Source organism: Fulmarus glacialis, unplaced genomic scaffold (genome assembly GCF_000690835.1).
Source record: "Fulmarus glacialis isolate BGI_N327 unplaced genomic scaffold, ASM69083v1 scaffold3261, whole genome shotgun sequence".
NCBI lineage: Eukaryota > Metazoa > Chordata > Aves > Procellariiformes > Procellariidae > Fulmarus > Fulmarus glacialis.
This window is the reverse complement of record NW_009190735.1, coordinates 71,992-92,938: the sequence shown is the minus strand read 5'-3', so window position 1 is coordinate 92,938 and position 20,947 is coordinate 71,992. Positions and strand designations below refer to the sequence as shown.

Sequence of the window (20,947 nt, the reverse complement as noted above, 5' to 3'; positions counted from 1 at the left end):
TTCCTGCTTTGAGGTTTGTTTTATACTAAATAGTGGCACTAGAACTTTAATATGGACTATTATTTCATACTAACAATAATTATAACTAATCAGAACTAATAATAACATACTAATAAACTATTAGTGACTATTAATGACTATGACTATTATAGATCTGAAATACTAGAGATGATGGATGCAACTGAAGGTTGCATCCAGGTTTGGCATTTTATGAACTTGTGGGTTTTGGTTTGGGTTTTGGGGGGCTTTTTTGTTTGTATTATTTTGTTTAATTGCATGAAACACGCTGCTTTCTTCTCTGCCATTAACCCACTTTGCTAGCAAAACATATACAACTGTCTCGTCATCACTGCATTCTATAAAGTTGTCTCTTAAACCAGAAGAGAATTCCTATGCGCAGGAGTCAAGTTAACAAGCAGAGAGAATTTAAGTGGAATGAATCCAATGGCTGCTGGGGATTTGCAAGTAAATTTTATATACGCACAATACAATGTTCCTATAACACACTGAAGGGAAAGGCAGTCTTAATTGAAACCCCCAGCAGTCTGGTTACAAAGAAATTAGAAAAATCTAAAAATTGGAGCAAGTAATCTGATAATAGTAATTATGAATTAAAAACCAGAATTTGTGGAGAGTCAAAGGAATCAAAGGCATGGAAGATATCAAGAATTAGTAAAGTTCAGGGTACAAATGTTTTTCAGATATAACTGTGAGACAATATTATGTGAATGGGTGAAAGTGGTAGAACTTGTGTCAATATTTACAAGGCAGAAAAGTTAAACATACTAATTTTTGAAAAAATATGTGCTTGTACATATGGCATTGATTATTTAAAGATATTTTTATATTTAAAAAAAAAAAAAATTAGTGCTATCTTGACATGAGTGGCTTAAAAAGCTTGTCCAAGACCAGATGTTTTCAGGTCATTATAGCCAAATAAAAATGTAGCTCCTGGAGGAGCTGAGGAATTCTCAGGACCATTAATTCTTGACCATAACATTCCAGTGGTCTGGAACAAAGCAACCCTTGAGCACCTAATGGTCTGTCGGGCTGGCATCTTTGAGACACAAAATAATAGGATGGCCCATGCAATTAAAACCAGTCAATATCAGTGTATGAAAACAGATGATGTCAGCGTAATTTTTGGTGATGATTTGTAGATTATAGTAGATTTCTGGCAGGATTGCCTGCCTAAGACATTAGAGAAATTGAAAATCAGTATAGCATCTATATGCTAGATCAGATTCATAGCCATCAAGTCTCCAAATAGAAGTTGTTACTGAGCAGAAATATTTTTTTAGTGGGAGTCCTCACTGAGAGCCAGGGATATATTCTTGATCCTATACTCTCTAATATAACATATAACAATGAAACTGCAATTGAAGGCGTATGCACGCCTCACAGATGGTAAATACTGAAGAATATGGATCAGTAGGCAGAACTTTATAAATGGGGCAGAACTTAAAAAAGAAAAAAGGACTATATTAATGTGATTGGTCCTATTGGCCATATCATGGGAGAGCCCAGGGGCTGGAGCAAACACTTTCCTATGACAAAAATTGTGGAGGTTCATCTTGAGCAATCGGCAGAACAAGGGTGAAACGCTGCTGTGAGAGGCTGGTGAGATCCTGGTAGGGATAACGCCAGTGACGGCAGGGTTGTGGCACTGGAGATGTGACTTCCACGCTGAGGTCAGTGTGACGTAGCACGTCTGACTGGCGACCACGTTTTCAGAAATGTTGCAGGAGGTTTGGAGGAAGCTTAGAGAACGGCCATAAAAATGGCTTAGAAGATTGTTCCATTTGCCATTTAAAAGCTACAAATCAGTTTGGGGCTGCTACTTGTTTCTAAAAGTTGACTAAGCTAGCCTTTGTTTTTTTTTTTTAATTATTTTTATTTTTTCAACTCAAAACAGACTAGGACTGGGAGTAACTCCTCTCCAGTTATATTCATGGGGCTGCATCAAAAATCTTGTATTAGGTTCTTTTCTGGATTCAGTTACTACCTGGATCGAACCATTGCTTGTGTCTTTGCATCTCAAGGACGATGTAGGTCTAAAATGGCGTCTGCCAAAGCTCTGCTGTGCAGCTGAAAGTAAGAGTTGTAAATGTGTTGCTACTTTCTTGCCTCAGCTCTGTTCTCCATTTTCGGGATAGGAGATAATGTAGTTGTGGAGCAGTTCCTCATTCTGTTTCAATTTTGCCTCTAAAACTTTAATGGCTAAAGAAAAAGCTTCCTCCTTTTGTCTTGTAAATACAAACCAGCAATGTCCCTTCCCTACCCCTGCAGTAATAAATTTTATATTATTCTTTTACCTAAGGATCTCGGAGAACAAGTCAAAGGGCTGTAAATATTTTTGTCTTCATTATGGATGAGGAAACTGAGTGTCTCACAAGAAATCATCGTTAAAGCTAGAAATAGGACTCCTGATGTATAGTCTCACGTTCCAGCAGTGCCTTGGCACAGTTTTCCTTGCACTTTAGTTAATGTATTTTGAAGTTACTACAGTAAGAAGAATGTCTTAACGCCCTGATTTGTGTCGATGCTAATGTTACAATCTTATTACTTGTATGCTCCTGGTCATGTCGCGTCCCAGAGCTCTGCTGAGCCAGGCTTGTGTTTTTTGGGAGGGGAGGGCAGGAGGGCTGAAGCAGAAAAATGCTTGCAAGGGCGTTGGATGGTGGAGGCAAAAAAGCAAAATCCCGAAGTAATAACTGCGTTCTGGTCATACGTTTTAATGCGTTCTGTATATTGAGAGATCGGTATCATTTTAATGACAGATTTCTCTAATGCTGTTCACACATAACCCTTGCTTTCTTATTGGGATTAAGTGTTCTGCCTCTAGGCATGATGGTGAGATCAGGTTGGGGAATTTTGCTGGCCTTTCTTTGCTGACAGCAGAGAGCAAAATTGGGTTTTATTTGGTATAAATCTTTATCTCTTCTAATCAAATTTAGAAATGTGACTATGAACATGTAGAGATATTCCGTCACATCAGTGTCACATTAAAGGCATCTCAGTTCTGCAAGTTACAATGTAAAAACTGCTGCAATAAAAAATAAAATTGTACCCGCAAAGTACAATATTATCCAAATATGTTCAGAAAAATTTTTATGGGTATGATGGAAGTTTTTTGTCAATTGAACAACACTTACAAAGGCAGTGTAGCACAAAGCATCTTAGCACAGTAAGATGCCATACAACAGGATCCAACACGTTTTATGAAAGCATTTCCTTTTTTCAATGTATAATGTAGCTAAAATACTGCAGTAACATTTTTCTCCTCGAGTGCTGAAGAGTTGTCTCTCTATAGCTGAATCCAAGTGAACCCCTTGCAACTTCATCTTCCTTGGAAGACAGAAATAAATTGCATGGTCTTGAGTTCCACTTGCTTAAGACCAATTTGGTATGAGAGTTAAATACATCTCTCTTATCAATGCTTATTGACACAAATCTGAGGATTTGTTGAGAGAACGATCAGTGATCGACTATAATGTATGCTGGTAACATGTGGCAGAGGCTGTACCTTCAGTGTAAGAATGAGAAAAAAGTAATTTCAGGACCTTTCCCTGGTGCAGAATACATATATGTCCTTAGTTACATCACAAACTATCTCAATTACTCCATTAGCCATCTATAAAATGGAGATAAAATGACTTACCATAATGCGGCTTTGTGAAGGTATATATTTTTTTGCAAGTAGTGTGGTGTTCTCAGATATCAGTGAAATGGGGACTATCGAAATCACATAGGCATTCACAAATCCTATTTGTGGTTTTGAATTTCAACTATGTGTCATTGATTTAACGAGCGTGGAAAATATGGGTATAGCTGTACCTCATTACTGCACATTGTGTGCTCAGGAAAAATGCTAAATACGAAACGAGAGGTTTTGCTTTGTTTGGGGAAAGTAAGTTCTTACAGCTCACCGCTTTATAATTGGTTTTAGGTATACCTGTTTGTTCTTAAACATTAACATATAAAATAAAATCAACAAATGCCAGCAACGGGATAGGTGCTCTGCAGGCTGGGAAGTCGGCGTAGCCCTTGCTTCCAGCCCAGGTGCTGGTCCGGCATCAGGCTCCAAGCGTGTGCCTTGCGAGCGCCGGCAGCGATGGGGCTCGGCGGCCGTGGGCGGGAGCAGCTTGCTCCGCATGGTCCCGGTCAAGCGGTTTGCTTGGAAAGCTAATGCTGAAAAAGGCCAAGAAAGTGTCCTGTCGCGTCCCCGTGGATGGGGGCATCGCAGCCGTGAGCTCAGGCCACAAATGACATGTTGGTGCGCAAGAGATTAAATCGTGGCTGAAATGAAGTCAATGCCTCCAATGGGGCCGGGGCAAAGAATTTCTCATCTGCTAAAGCTAGTCCATAGTTGGTTGATTATGTGTACAAGTGCCTTGTCAGGGAGAATACACCGAGCGCTCTTTAATCAAATGGAGAAGGGCATAACAAGGCGTTGGATATCTTTATAATCGAGACTGGGTGCCTTCCTGAAGAATGCACTTTATTCAGACATGCTTTTGAGCTCAGGATGGGTGTGATTCTGTGGCCTGTCTTACACAAGAAACAAGATTTAATGGCCCTTCAGTTTTAAAATCTCCTCGCTCATTTTTCCTTTCTCTCTAATGTAAAAATCTAATTTGATGGTCTGATCTTTCTTATTTCTCAGCTGGAAATACCTAGTTGCACTGGTGCAACAGTGAGGAGTTTTATCAGACAAGTCTGAACCAGATACTGAAATTGCTGCCTGGGCACTAGATGTGTACTGCTTCCTTAAGCCCCCCAAAAGGCCCAATTTCCTCACAGGGTCTGTTGTGTCACTGGTGCACGTTTTTGTAGTTTATTCAGAACATGTGTAGTGTTTTTCTTTTAATGATTTGTTTTGTTTTTTCCCCTGCCAAGCATAAGTGGGTGGAGGCTGTGCCACCTTCAGTATAACACTCTACTGCAGAGGTTTGCAGTCTGTGGTCCCACAGACTTTTTGGTCAATGAATTCTTCTAACATCCAACACCATCCCCTTGTTCAAGTCGGATCTCAGCTCCGAGAGGAAATTGTGGATGTCCACCTTAAGGAAAGGGTGCCTTTGGAGAGAGACTCTGTGGTTCCTTGTAAGGTTATGGTTAAGTAATTGTAGCTTCAGATACTACTGCCTTTGATGTCCTAGTTACTGAGCTCTGGTTTTAGACCGCCTCTGGTTTTTTTGGAAGGTGGTACAAGGCCGGAGGCTGTGATATGCCACCTTTAATAGTCTACGATGGCATGTCAGTCCTCCTTACTAAGTACTCATGGAAAATTAGCGTTTTGTATCATGGAAGCTGTGGGTTTGCGTCTTGACGCTTAAACAAAATGTGTTAGTTATTCCATCCAGACCCCTCTGTAGCAAAGCTGACACTAGCCTTTACCGTACGGACATAGGGACCCACTGCGGTTGCGACTGCTGTGGGCTGTGCTCGGTGCAGTCGGTGCTGACTGCCCCCCGTGACGGGGAGGGCACAGCTGCCACCTCCTGGGGGGCTCAGCCCTTGCTGGGGACTTGCCTGAATAACGTGCAGGTTCTGATCTTCATGGGTTTTAAACCACAACTCTCCTCCTCCTATTATTTTCTGAAAAGGATAAGATACTTTCTTTTTTTTTTCTTCCTGTGACAGATATTTTCTTCAATTCTCTATGTGGCTTTAAGCTGCTAACTTTGGTTGTACCTTGCGCTCCCTATTCAACTGGAAATCAAGCAGCAAAACGTTGCTTCGCAACTGACGCATTTGGTTTTCATCTGCTTTTGAGCTGCGTTTCCGGATGAAAGAGGGATGTAGAGAAGATGCCACCTTTTCAGCTAGCCGCTATATCATTAGGGAGTTCAGAAGAGTTCAAACACAAGCTTAGGCTTCTGTTTGTGAGCCTAGAATGGAGCAAGAGGTGGAAACGATGAAGAGCAGGCGATAGCGCTATGGCAGAGCACGGGGCCCTCTCCCTCCTCCAGGCAATGGGGCGTTTCTCTGCAGAGCAGGTGAGCAGCAGCCAGCCCAAGGCACCGCCACGTTACAGGCGCAGATGGCTGCTGGAGGCAAAAGGAGCTGTCCTAAATGAGAAGTGTTGGAAAAGGGAGCTAAGCAAGCTACAAGATGATATTAAGTGTAAGCTTTAGCGGGGATAAAAGCAGAGATATGTTACAGGGATGTGTAGTAGTGGTATTTTCTCACGCTGAAACGATGTGAAGCTACCCATTAAATAAACTAATTTGAAATGCGTTTTAGACCAAAGCACTTTTGATGATTTTAGGTTAATTAAAGTATCCCAAAATAATAATTAAAAATATTTTTACCTAGCTTTGAGTCGATCCTCTGTCATCTGCCATTACTGGCTAAATATTTGAGTCCCATTTTGGTGTTGGACAGTGACTTTCCTCTCGTAGTGTTCAGCGGTTTCTCACGTTAGTACCTCTTAGTTTAACCTTGGGCTTGGTGCTTGGTCTGGCCATCTGCCTGCATACCTTAATGCTGACAGTTTTGCTTTCATTGGGATGTTCATTCAATTATGTCCCTCCAAGAACTTCCAAAATTTTGCCAGGCAAATTACAGAAGAGAGGAAAAACCCCAAATAAAATACTGTTGTTTTTCAGTTTGCTTGAAGTATGGTGTTGCTTTAATCTATGCTAGTTGTTAACTGATCTTCAGATTGTTGACAGAGTTATAATGAAAACATTATTTTCATTGGAGTAGTTAGGACAGTAGTGATGTCTCATTAACATTCTAGTCTCCAAGAACAACAAAAATGTTTTCTCATCACTGTAAAACATGAATGTGCTATCCTGCTTTTTTTCAAGTACAGAACAGAAATAGGTATTGAGCTACTTCTGTGTATTTTAGGATTTTGCTACTTTGTCTAATATCCAGCCTATACCAGCTCTGGAATTCCATTTATTCTGGATGTACTTGAAGAACCTTTTCAGCCAAATGTATTCTACTAAAGCCTTCGGTTTCAATAATCAATAGTCTCCTCTTTCTAACTTCAAATTTAATCTTCATTGGTGTCATTTTCCCTATATTTTTATGGCTGTGCTTCTTACTGCTGCTCACATCTTCCATCCTAGCTAGGATCATTATTTTAATCAAAGACGACCTCTTTGTGATTTGAGAACTAAGTGCTTTTGAAGGGAAGGAGGCACTCCGGTATTAAGCTGTATTAGGATCTGGATACTGTTTACAGATTTTGTTTGCTTTCTGCTTTTGCACATCTGTTTTCATCTTTGGATAACTGACTTTAAAAACAAAACAAAACAAAAACCAACAACAACAACAAAATCCCCCCAAAACCAAACAAAAAAGCTTTGGTTTTGTGCTAGTTAGCTACCATGTACTTAATTGCGTATATTAAGGTAATATGTGTATTTGTGGTTATTGCAAGAGATACTGTGCAATTCACAGGCCAAAGGCATCACTGTGATCAGCTAAGATGTCTTCACAGCTTGAAGCTATTGAGTTGTGGGGGATAACTTCTGCATCAGTTGCACTTACTGGTGCCTGGAAATTGCGTGTCCATCTGGTTACAGTAAGAAGTTGAAATATGCTGTTGTCGTAAATCCATAACAAATGCCTGCAGCTAGTTACAGTTTCTTTCGACTTGTATGGGGGAACCAGCTAATTACTTGGAGATGATTCTGGAAGATCTTATAGTTGTTAATTTGGTGGGAATATTCATTTATATGGTGTAATTTTTATATTTGTGTCAGGAAACAAGGAGTAATGTTTAATGGCTGTAGTCTAGCACATTTGTTTCAACATCTGTGATAAGAAAATGAAGTCATTCTCGAGAGAAAGAACAGATTCATTAAAAAGCAAAAAAACCCAACTGATTTCCTTGGCGTATGGTTCTGTTTGGTGGGGATGCTGGTTGACAGCCAGCTGAACATGAGCCGGCAGTGTGCCCAGGTGGCCAAGAAGGCCAACGGCATCCTGGCCTGTATCAGAACTAGTGTGGCCAGCAGGAGGAGGGAGGTGATCGTGCCCCTGTACTCGGCCCTGGTGAGGCCGCACCTCGAATCCTGTGTTCAGTTTTGGGCCCCTCACTACAAGACGGACATTGAGGTGCTGGAGCGTGTCCAGAGAAGGGCAACGAAGCTGGTGAAGGGCCTGGAGCACAAGTCTGATGAGGAGCGGCTGAGGGAACTGGGGCTGTTTAGCCTGGAGAAGAGGAGGCTGAGGGGAGACCTCACCGCGCTCTACAACTGCCTGAAAGGAGGTTGTAGCGAGGTGGGGGTTGGTCTCTTCTCCCAAGTAACCAGCGATAGGACGAGAGGAAATGGCCTCAAGTTGCGCCAAGGGAGGTTTAGACTGGACATTAGGAAAAACTTCTTTACTGAAAGAGTGGTCAGGCCTTGGAACAGGCTGCCCAGGGAAGTGGTGGAGTCCCCATCCCTGGAGGTATTTAAAAGACGTGTAGATGAGGCACTTAGGGACATGGTGGTGTTGGGTTAACAGTTGGACTCGATGATCTTGGAGGTCTTTTCCAACCTTAGTGATTCTGTAATTCTATTTCAGGCGCGGTGGGTGGGATTTGGGTCTAGGTTGTCACCTGAGTGTGGGTGGTCCCCTGGTCAGTGTGATCCACCCGTGGCAGTCAGAGGCGCTTATGGAGAGATTTAGCTCACCCTAAAACTCAGCTCACTTGCCCACAGATCGGGGTGTCAGACGGCCTCCGACATGTGGGGTGTCCGTGTGGACACCTTCGGCCAGGCAAAGGAGAATTTGGGGTACCGATCTTCTTACATATTCCTTCTCAATTCAGATTTTTTGAGTTATTTCATTCTTCATTTTCTGTGTTTTCCTAACTTGAAGCTTTCCTTGTCTTCTCTCGCCTGCCGTATTTATGAACTTCCCTCTTGCAACTCCGAAGTAGCATCGTTAATCCAGTGCCACTCTTAACCTTATGTATATCTCTGCCTTTTCTTGCCATGACTGTGCCTTTTCCTGTGGCTTTCCAAGACCCAACTCTAATGCTGGGCTATAAACAGTCCTTTCTCACTTTCCCAAAAGCTGGTATTTTTCTGCCTTCAAATTGCTCCCTTGGGTTCAACCTGTAAGTAGCTCTAAGATTGCTATTTGATACACTTTTTATAGATCTGTACTATGATTTTCTGTTTCTCCCATCAGTAAGAATCTGTGAAAGCTGTGTCTCTTGGGTCCGTTATTGATCGGTCGTTTTACATTCCCAATGAAAAGAATGTTGTTTTATTTTGTTGGCTTTCTTTTTTATGGATGATAACTGTCTCTTTTGCTCTCGTAGATCCAGGTTTGCACAGACAGCAGTTTTTCCTTCAGCGACCGTCGAATGTGGTGGCCATGGAAGGGAAGGATGCTGTTCTGGAGTGCTGCGTTTCTGGGTACCCCTCTCCCACCTTCACGTGGCTGCGAGGAGATGAAGTGCTCTCTGTCAGGTAGCTCAGTCCTTTGTGGGTCGCATATCTAACACTACGTTTCCTTCAGCAAAGTATAGGCAAACCACTGAGAAATGCTTTAAATTCAGTGGGGTGGACTTGGAGGCCGTGAGGTTTTCCTGCTAAATAATAACGGGACTAGACGTGTCTCTTAACCTGCTGCTATAACTCATCTCTGCACCGAATCCGAGGGTGGAATTTGATCATAAATGTCACCTGGCTGGTATTTAAAATGGAAGTGTAAAGCTATTAACAGTAAAAATCACAGCTGAGAATTACTTGCAGCATAATTACTGTGTGTATTTGTCTAGATAGAGATAGCACCGTAACACATTGCGGACATGTGTGATCAATGTTTCAGGTCCAAAAAGTATTCGTTACTGGCTGGCAGTAACCTACTCATATCAAACGTGACTGACGATGATTCTGGGACATATACGTGTGTAGTCACCTACAAAAACGAGAACAGCAGTGGCTCTGCAGAGCTGTCAGTGATGGGTGAGTACGTGAACTGCGCCCACTTTGCTTTTCCAAGAACGTTTTTAATTATTCCCTTTTCCAGAATTGACTTAATTTTCAGAACCCCAAGTAACTGCAAACTGTACAAGTCCCATCCCTCCTTTGATCAGGTATTCACACCCGTGGAAACCAAGTCCTGTAAATCTTTGCATATTTCCCACCGTGCCCAATAGCCTTGCTGTTGCCGAACATCTTATGGTATCAGATGCTAATTGCTACTGCCTTCTGCACGTGGTCCTTTCCCTTTATTTCTCCTTCCTGAAGCCTTATATTTGGCATTATGATGGATGTGCCCGTTGTGCACTATGTCAAGTGGGTTGAAAATCAGGTTTGTAGCTGGGTTGTTTTTTATGTCATGAGCAGTCAATAAAGTAGGATAAGAAAAATCGATGTATTTAGCATCTTCTCACCAAATTAACAAGAAGTCCAAGTAAATTCATGGAAGTCCTCATTCAGCAGTGATGCTCTGAGGGTTCCCACTGTCAGATCTTATGAAAGCACCCTCCCGACAGAAGCTGCTTTCCCCCACGCTCCTTCCTCATGGCAAATATTAATGGAATCAGAAATACGTTTAAATCTAATAGCTGCCTTTTTTCTTTTTTCTTTATTTAAACCATTGAACAATAGCAGAGTACATTAGTGTTATTCAGTCAGATCTAAAGAGTGACATAGTTAATACTTAGTCAAACAATAACATATTTCACTGTGCTGTTCATTTTGCATTCTGGCTTTAAAGCTTATGCGTGAAATACTTTCATTAGTGAATCGAGCCTTAATTTGGATTATAGGATTTTCAGTGCTTGTATAACAATATCCTTTTATCAAGCCATAATAAAATATAATAATTGCTGGTGATGGAGTGTTCAGTTCTATTTCTTCAGGTACATTAATGTAATACATTGTTTTGCTGGGTAAAAATAAAAATGTGGCTTTATAATTGTGGAAGTTCATTTGTTATGGAATTGTTTTCATTATAAGGAATCAAATACTGAAAAGGCAGGTAAGTTGTTGGGCAGTATGCTTTATTTGCCTTACTGAAATATGTTGATTTCAAATCTCGTGTGCAGCAGCTGACTAATTGTCATTTGAGAAGTAGAAATAAATTACACTGATATTTCACCCCAACAATAGATTGCAATATCTATTGGTAAGAGCAACTGTGGCTGGAGGATCGTTGTGTATGTTATTGCTTAGATAGTTTCTGACCACGTAGGTCTCATGAAAATTAGGTGGGAGTTTTGCATCTAAGTCCCTTTATGTACCTTTTGAAAAATTTATTCCTGTCTGCATTCAGTCTGTAGTGCATCTGGCTTTGGCTTCATTATGCCTTCTGCTGTAAGCGTGTCATGTAGAAATTAAAGGTACATAAATTTTCATGCACATTGAGAGGTATGTGATGGCAATATGACACAACTGTAAGGATGTATATGAGATGATGAAAATCTCAGGAGAAGAAGACAGAATGCCAGGATAGTGCTAAGCATGAAACTGAACCGACACAAAGATGAAAGATGCTACGACTGCTGACTCTTTGCAGTCTCAAGGGGAAACCGAAACTGCGTTGCCATGGCACAATGCAATTGTATTCAATTTCTACCTGTTGGTAGATCAAAGATTTCTTTGGTAAAGTTTCTGTTCACGTATGGAATTCACAAATACACAACAAATGAAGAAAAGTGGAGCTGTAACTTAAGCACAATATTGATGTACATTTCTTATTTTCATGGGTAGATCACTCACTCGTGAGAGACTTCACTGAAAATGAAACATCATGTTCACGTATGTTTGTATTAATAACAGAAAATGTTCAAAGGATTCAAAAGAAATTACATGACTAAACTGGAGAGATAATGACAGCAATCCCCTGATACTTGTCTTTCCAGAGCAATATACCTGGGCTACTAATTTGCTCAGAATCTGTTTATTTGTTGAATTCATCCTTACCAGTAGGAAATTCTCGAATGCACTAAAGCTTCTCATGTAATCATTATATCTCATAAACAGAATAATTAATTGGTAGGTTCATTTTCTTCTTTGGCTAGATACAAATGCAGATATTTCTGTGTGTTTCCCTAGAGTTAATATGCTTGTTTATTTAACAAACTATAAATTGCCCATCAGTATTTTGTTGCAAGACTCGCATTTTTTAATATTGATGTAATCCTTTAATTGTTAATGTATCTGTAGTGTATCCCTCTGTAGAAGAGGGATAAGTGAGACATTTGCAGTATGAGCAAAAAAAAATTTAAGAGTCCAGTAATTATCTCCTCTGAAGTCTGAGTAGACAACATCAGATCAAAGTTAGTAATATCACATGGTAGCAAGATGCTTTTGATCTTTTAAATAATGAGGCTATTTGCAAGAAACAGTGTGTTTCACAATGGAGTTCCTGTTAGTTCTTTTAAAGAGCTAAAAGTAACTCCTCCTGTGTTGGACATAGGCCTAAAATTGCAAGAAGTGAATGAGTTTGCAAGAAGAGATAATGTATTTTGCTAAATTTTAATTTTGTATCATGGCCTTTTGGCAATATTTTCGCCACATCTCCCTGTGTAATGAAAATTAAAAGATCTGGTGCAGATTACCTGGTTACTATATAAATCATCTGCATGCTCAGTAGCTTTAGAGAACTTAGCGTTTAAACAAATGTTTGAAGATGGTTAAATGTGTTAACCAGTGTCAACTACAATTATTTTCTAAATATTTTTCTAGCTTTCAGAAGTGTATTTTGGGCTTGTTCCCGTTTGGCCTCTGAGGGTTTTTTTTTTTAATATAGCTTCTCTGTTTCATGTTTTGTTGAGCGAGACTGAAAGTCTGCTTTGCTGTTTTAGCAAAGAAGCCCCCTACCCCAACTCCCTAAATGTTCTGGAAGTGACATAAATCCAGAAAAAGCTTTTCCATAACGTATACCTACTTGCGGGATCTCGCTCTGATTGCAGCGGTTTGGCGGTGGGATAAATGCCTGGGGTTTCTGATCCTGGTAGAGATCTAATTCTATAAATCCAGTTTTCGGTAGGTGGTTGTAACTGAATTGATAGATTTGCTGTCATACATAACTTCTTTTTCTTCCTGCTTAGTATTTGGACTGTTCCTTAATTGCATCAAAGACCAAACTATAGCTCTAATCGTGTTGATGCGGCCGGGGAAGAGCATCGCTTCTTCTGAGGTTGAGAGTTTTGTCAACTATTCTTTGCATAATAATGCATATATTCAGAATTACACTATCAATGCCTTTGAATCAGGCAGCTATTGTTAAAATGGACCAAGATTGAGGTAATATATATTTTTTTTTTATTTTCTCTTCCTAAAATGTCCCTTAAGGAGGAACAGAGAAAGGAACAGTTTTCCAGTAGTGTTGGATCAGGAATGCTGGTTTGACATAATTTTAAGGTCATTGCCTAAAGTAAGAGAAAGTAGTAGCAAAAAGCAAAAAAATGGATCTGAAAGACAGTGTTTGCAGAAAAACACTGCTGCTAACTTTTACCAAGCATCCATATGTATAAGCTACAAACAACTTGTCTGCAATTTGGAAGCATTTTTCTCTATGCAAATGCCTTTTACTATAGGGAGTTTTTAATATGAAGTGGTTTTAGCACTAGTTTTGTTTGCCATTGCGGAAGAAAAGCTACATCAAAGGTAAGGCCATGTGAGACAAGTGGCTTATAAAATTACCTAGGTCTTTTTGACAAGAGTGAACGGTTGTAAGCACCGTGCATCTTGGTCAAATCACTTTTACTTCTGACTCCGCTGCATAAATTCCTGTAGCAAAATGGTTATTCAGAGATCAAGGTCATGGAAAGCACTGAATAAAGCAGGCGTGGATCACATTGTGTGTGAATCACTTAGGTAGAGAGTAGCATTAAGAAGGAAGCCTGCATCACCATAATGTCGTTTGACACAGCAATGAAAGCATGAAAAATGAGAAACCTAACATTGCCGTTGTGAGCGCTGCTTAAGCCGATCTCGCACAAATGCGCCGGTCCTGAAATATTTACAAAAGCAATTATAGTCTATTGCTAATGTTAGAAGTCAAACCCAGTGATGTATCCTATTGGTATATACTCGTTGAAAAATAACTTGCAAAACTGTAGAGAAGCAGGCAGATCTTCAGTGGATGGACGTTGCAGCAGCTCTGCTGAATCTGGTGAACCCAACAAAATTGGAGTAACCTGAGGATCTCTTCCTCTGTGATCCCACGCTGTGGGGTGAATCAAACTTGCTCATGTCTTGCGATCTTGTTGAAGAAACCAAACACAGAATCGACTATTTAATTATCCTCTGCTTGGAGTTTATAGTTCTTTGCGGAATGGGGCATATGTATACGTGAGCTGGCAGGATAAAGCAGCGCAGTAATCGATGACAAATCTCATGATGGTTTACTTTAGGGAAAAATGAGACAAATGAACATAAAACCCAATCTCTCCCCGAAGCAAAGACTGCCTTTCTCCCGTTTGTTTTCCTGATAAGTTTCAATACTGAAAAATTCGGTGTAAATGGAAGCATTGATAGCATTTGTTACATTTCTTAGAGGTATAACTTTGAGTCTGTGACATAGCAACGTGGGTTTTCCTTCCCTACAGCTGCTCTGTCAAGTCAAGCGCACCAAAGTGTCCAATGTGTTCTTGTGCCCGCTCCCAGAAGGTTAATGGTGCCAAGATATCTAGTCCTCACTGAGATGAGAGAAAATTAATGGTACTGTCACCTGAAAATATGAAAGTCAAATATTTAAATTAGGCTTTGGGAAGACACTTCTCTTTCAGGGTATTGATGTGGGACAGGCAACCCAAACTCTGTTGGAAATACTGGGTTTACCTGCTGAAAGGTAACCAGGCTTTCTAAGGTGAAGGTGCTGGACTAGATGGATCAATAGCTCTTTCTGTGTTCACTCCCCTTTATTTAGAGAATTTAAAAAATGTATTACCTAATCAATAGCTTTCAGTGGCTTCACAGAAGCCAGTTATATTTTCCATCCAGGAAAAATACATTCGGACAGTGTTTAAAATGAATTTTATGCAACGGAAGCTGAAACATTTCCCTTTGAAATCGGTTACCCACCGTTGCATGACTAACGGAGAGCATGGTGTGGTCGCACAGTGCTAAATACAAGTAGTGACAGTAAAATAACGTTATGGGGGTACTCTGTAGCTGATATCAAAACATTAGCTACTCCATTCAAGGATTCTTTTTGTGCTTAAGAAATTAAAAATCACAGTACTAGCAGAGCTGTGTAACCCTGTGAGAGAAGCGATGAATTCTTGGCAGTAACGGGGGTCTGTGCTGGCATAAACAGCAAACTGCAAAGCACCACGTAGTGCCGCAGGTTTTCTATGGTAAAGCTGGCTGAGCCCTGACAGGTTTTTACTGTAAATTCCTCTGTTTCTCTTGATCTCAGATTTGTTTTGCCTTCTGGAGTGGTGCAGTTGAAGAGAGGAAAAACATAAGGGTGGCAACAGTTTCAAAGGATGGTAGGGGGAAAGGGGCTGTCCTTGCCGAGACTGAAGTGTGAAGAGTGTTTTATTAATAGGACACTTGAAGATGGGGTACAAGATAGCATATGCATAACTAACTGCCTGGCACTCCTGCAGTCATGCTGAGTCAGTGCAAGTATTGGAATCCACAGAGTTTTGCAGAAATTTTTGCAGTTTTCCTTTTATATGTGTGAACGTGCTCGATATTCTGATTTATTATTTATTTTTAAAATACATCTTAAACTAGATAAAGCAGGTCAGCCAAGCGGTCTGAGCAGACTAACTGGCTTATCCAGCATCCCTAATGAGTCAAGAAACTCGTGTTGCAACTGAATGCCCTTGAGACAGACAAAATATTTGAGTAGGCATGAGTGCTAACATCTCTGCTGCAAATTTAAAGTTGATGAAATTATTTATTTTTCCCCTTTAAACAGTGTTGTATTAATCTTCCTATCGGAGAGTAGCTTTGGGACCAACAGATTTGTAGATTGATTCAAGATTTGGCATTGGTTTAGTGGGTATAAGCACATTGAACACCATAGAAAATAGGATTTCAACAGTTTCTCTTCTGTGTGTCTGTGGTTTTATATAAATAGAAAATATGTGTGTATATATATGTGTATATATATTTGTGTGTGTGAGTTTCAGGGCTTAATCCTTTATGGGAAGAAGCATCTACTTCTATGTAATAATATAATAATAATTACATTATAAGTGTCTATTATTTAATACCTATTGACCACAGAGTTTCTCCCAGCTTACTCTGATGCTGTTGATACTGGCTAGTGCCGGCAGTGAGGCTGGACTGGGATGAACAGCAGTCCTATCTTTGAGAATTTCCATATAAGGCTTTTTTTTTCCAGACCTGTTTAATATCTTATTTTGCTTTTAGAAGAATTTGTTCTGAGTGATTTTGCTTTAATGGAGTCTGTGAATAATGAGGTGGATGCCTACTTGCAGGTAAAGGGAAGCTCATCCTGGTAATGGTGTGTGACTGAAGGACAGTGAGCTAATTTTTATTGCCACGGATGGAATGGGAGTTGAGTGCCTAATTCAGACCATTCTGAAAATGTAATTCTTGTCAATGCATCATGAGTATCAAATAGTTATGCAGCACCTGACATGTGTAAAAAAGCACATGAGTGAAACTCCAGTGTTGCCATTTTCTGATAACGGTGTTTAAATTCAATCCTATTAAAAATAAACTAACAAGCTCTGTGATACTGATGCTCACTTGGCTGATCGTAGGAAAATTGCTGTGTCTGGGTATATGATCTACAGGTTTACATTTAAGGGGAAAAAATACTCATGCAAAAATCCCTTTGAATCCACAGGAGAATGAATGTTGGAAAGTTAACTATACCAAGTCTATATGTAGTCTGATTTTTAAACTTTAAATTTTGTGGATTAGCCTGCAATGGTTGCAGAGATACTCTGCCAAATAGCTTGTTAAAGAAGCTGTTTTCTCTCTGACAAGGGAGCTTTTCTGCTGGCAGAAACCTCGTGTGTTGGTGTGTTCATGCGCGGAGCCATCGCAGTGACCACAGGCCGATTGCCTATCGGGGCCACGGGGAGAGTAGTGCCGCGCACGGTCTTGGCTGTAGCATGGGACCAACGGGGATGTTCCCCGTCCCAGCGGGTGACGGCACAGTTTGCTGCCCCAGCTACCCACTTCAGCCATCTCTAACTTAAGTTTTCTGTTTTGGCTCTAGGCTCTGTAGAGCTTTGCATAAATTTCTTAAGATTGATTTTTGCTTATGGGCATAGGTGCTAAATGAGATTTAGAGAAGTGCCGAAATCACTTTGGGAGCCAATTCTGACCCTGAGCAATGCTGAGAAGCTACTTACCCTTTGGAGACAGAAATAGTTGGGTTTTTTTTCTGTTTGCTTGCTTGCTTCTTGGTTTGTTTTTTAAATATGACCTTGAGTTGAGTAACGTGCAGGGGAGCCGTGAATCTTGTGTGCAAAAGTTACTGTTAACGTGGACTCGGTGAAAAGTCTTTGGCGTAAAAATGTGGGTTAGCTGTTGTGGGTCAGCTTGACCTTCAGTGAGCTTTGGAAGCTGAAGCGCCTGTTTGAGAATCTCCTTCGTAGGTCCAATGCACTTCTCAAAATTTAACCTCCAAACGTCTCCTTTTACCACTAAATACCCCCTTTAAAACTGTGTTGTACAGAAGGTTTGAACAGTGTTGATACGTAAAGCTCAAAGTGGAGGATGTGGGTCATTTGCATTAGGGGTAGTGGGAAAAGCTTAGCTTCAGTGATAGGACTGAGCCTTGGATGATACCAGGAGACCTATAGCTGCTGTTTCACCAACTTTTAATGTATACTGGTATTAAAAACAATACATCTTTTCTTTATAAATTCCCTGTTTTTCAAAAACACTAAGCATTATTACTTCATAACTGCGTAATTATTGCATGACACTAGTTACTCCATTTTGGTATTTACATTTAAGTATGAATTAAGTCTCTCTTTTCTGAACATTAAACAAGATAAGACAAAACATAACAAGAAGAGGTATATTTTCTTTCACTGTGCAGCTCCTCAGCAATGGCATCTGCTTGTAGCATCCAGCTGCCTCTGTGAACATCTAATAATAAAGTTAGGAATTTTTCATAGTATGATATGTAATTCATGTATTAGCGCGGTTTAGCAGCACACTATTTCCAATAAGGAGAGCATGTTGCATACTTCCAAAAAAAATTGAAAGTGACAAGTAAAAAAGATGCAAATAAAATGAGTTTCCCCATATTGCTGGCTGGATTTGAGAAGTAAAAACAACAGATGTCTACATACATTTTAAATAGCTTGCTTTTAAAAAAAAAAAGCTTTTTTTTTTTTTAAGCTCCATATTTTAAGCAGAAAGCTTCCTCGGAGAGGAGTGGTTCCCAATGCTTAACCTGACCCTTGGCTGTTCAGCTCTGACTTTCTAGTTTGTTTCTTTGTCTCAATGGAGAGAAAAGCCTACAGCTGGGTTACTTTTGAGAATAATCTTTTATCTCTTGTACTATAAATTGAGAACTGCATGCATATATATTGTAACAAAAGAGGTGGTTTCTTTTGCCCTTGGAGTGGTTTGCTCCCTATTCCCGAGCTCTCCAGAACGCTTTCTGCAGCAAAGTGCTTGAGAGTAAGTCACCCCGGGACTTTCATAAGACAGTCAAAATACGTAGATCTTATTGCAAAGCACACTTATGTCATTTAAAAATAAATTATTCTGTGCTTGCATATTACAACTTCTTTTAGTTTACAAACGTGTGTGTAGTTTTAAGAACGGGCTGCACAGGCAGTTATCAGGCACGTATAAATGAAAGCAGATCCGGCTATGGGGCAGTGGAGTAGACTGATTTCTCAGGGTCCCTGCCAGCCTGATTTTCATCATCCTTTTTATCATTAGCAGAGTAGTTTTGTTGGTGGAGGGCAAAATCTTTTTTTTTTTTTTTTTCTGAAATGTCACATCTTTAAAATCGGAGTTAGGGCAGAGTTTTACAGGTAAGAGGAGAGTTGGCATCACTGTGCTTACATGTCTATTTATAACACAAGGTGAATGGCAGTGTTCATTAGACCTTTTTTGTTCCCATTGCCTTCTGGCTCTGGTTTGATTCAGCGTGACAAGAGTGATTGGCCATTGGTTTGATTAATGCTTATAAAAGGTCCTAAATGAAATGAATGGTGAACTGCACTAAGTTATGGAGTAGTTCCCATTAAACTATGTAGTTAACACGAATTAATGCAGCTGCCAAAATTCAGTTATTAAAAAAGAACACAGGAGAATGTCCAAGATTGAAGAATGTCTGTTACTCGTAACGAATGTACCTAGCGCTATTCCCATGACTTTTCCTAGCTTTTGCTATTCCTCAGGTTCTTAAAAGTGTTTTATGTTGGCTTCAGTGGTATGCTTGCAGCTTGCTGGAAAAGTATTTACAGCTCTCAGTAGTGGCGATCTGTTAAAACACTTGGGACTTTGAGACTACTCAAATTCAGCGTGTGAAGCATGTACATTCCAGTTGCGAGGGAGAGGCTCTCAAAAGTCTTTTGAGCAAATGGTTCCGATTAGTTTAACTAGAAAATATTGAACAGAGCGTAGAACAGGCTTCCTACGAGGTGGCTGGGTTAATATGTACATTTATTAGCTTAGACAAACAGTTCGCTATGCCGGGGGAAAGAGCGAACTCAATTTAGACACTGGCTGCATCATCGTTCATAGGAACTGCATAAACAAACTGGCACTGAATTCGCTGTGACTGCTAAATAATTGCAGCTTTTGAAATAACAGGATTTCTTTTTTCCGGCTGCCCAAGGGACATGTTCAACACAAGCACAAGTTCTTTTTCATAAGTATATTTAGATTTATAGTTACACGGTTAACAGAAAATTACTTTTGTTCTTCCTGTAATTCTGTATCTTACTGCAAAGTCTGACTAGAACATGGTCCTGGGCTCTAGAAAAGCTGCTGAAGTGGCAAAGTTCTCCAGTGGAAGATGAATGCAGCCAGACAGTGCGTGGTGATAGTATTTGTTATATACGCGCACAGCCGCTTAACGTTTCTGTGAAATACCAACCTCACTGAATATTAGCCCCAGCAGCAGTGACGTTGAGGGTACCAACCACATCACCCGAGCAAAGCTTGCTTTATTCTCAGCTGTACAGCAGCCACAGGTATTTGAAACAACCACTGCCCATCAGGTGGGAAGGGCTAGAAACAGTAAAAGCACATTCAGTCAAAGCCAGATTTTAAAATACGCAGCTTTTCTAATATACTTTAAATAACTTTGACTTAGTTTTGAAGGACTTGTATGGCTGACTTTTTTTTTTTTTGTATTAGTTATGCACAGCATGGGGTTTGTGAGCAACATTTTGTCACAAGTTATCTAATTAAAGCATAGCTGTAGGCCAATTAGACACAACCATGAGTGTTTTTAACCACTTTTTTATACATAAGAGAAGAAATCATGAACTTTAATTTGTTTTCATGCAGACCATATCTTCCAAATTAACTCGGAGGTTTGTAAACTGGAGTTGAACTGATATTTAAAAATGTGGGAGCTCATTATGTTTTGGAAGCCGTTGAGTTCAGTATCTTGTCACGGATGATACCCAAGAGTTGATCTGTGCAGAAGCTCCCCTTTTGGTCAGAATGAACTTGAAGTGAAACTTCGCTTCAGGTGTTTATAAAACTGGACTGAGGTACAAGCTGTGAAAAAATGAGTAAATAAGCTTGCATATTTTGGTTCTCTGAGTTTTGCAAAATTGTGAATGAAATAGCACAGACTGCTGGGATGTGTGGTGCTGAGAGTCACACAGGTTTCAGGTTTGGGATAAAGGGACTTGAACCTCATTGCTGTGATGGTAGATGGTAGTCTATCCACATAATTTTTTTTCTAGGACCTTTTGCAAATAGCCAGAACAAGAGAAGAGGAAAAATAATACAAATATTTCATTCAAACCATTGTCCTTATTTGCCTGCAATTTTGGGGAAGAAAGACAAGAATTGAGATGGGGGGAGCTCTTGTTGCAATTTTTAAGCTGTTT

At 40.1% G+C, this 20,947-nt stretch overlaps 1 protein-coding gene across 1 annotated transcript in view; it reads left to right on the top strand.

Annotated features, from left to right (window-relative positions):
* Window positions 1-20,947, top strand: part of LOC104083022 (netrin receptor DCC-like) — a gene marked incomplete at both ends in the record, with an annotated part of 137,257 nt that overhangs the window by 60,838 nt on the left and 55,472 nt on the right. Inside the window, 2 exons of the mRNA XM_009586365.1 lie at window positions 9,278-9,428; window positions 9,790-9,926. Coding sequence (XP_009584660.1) covers window positions 9,278-9,428; window positions 9,790-9,926 — 288 coding nt within the window. The remainder of the gene's footprint in view (window positions 1-9,277; window positions 9,429-9,789; window positions 9,927-20,947) is intronic.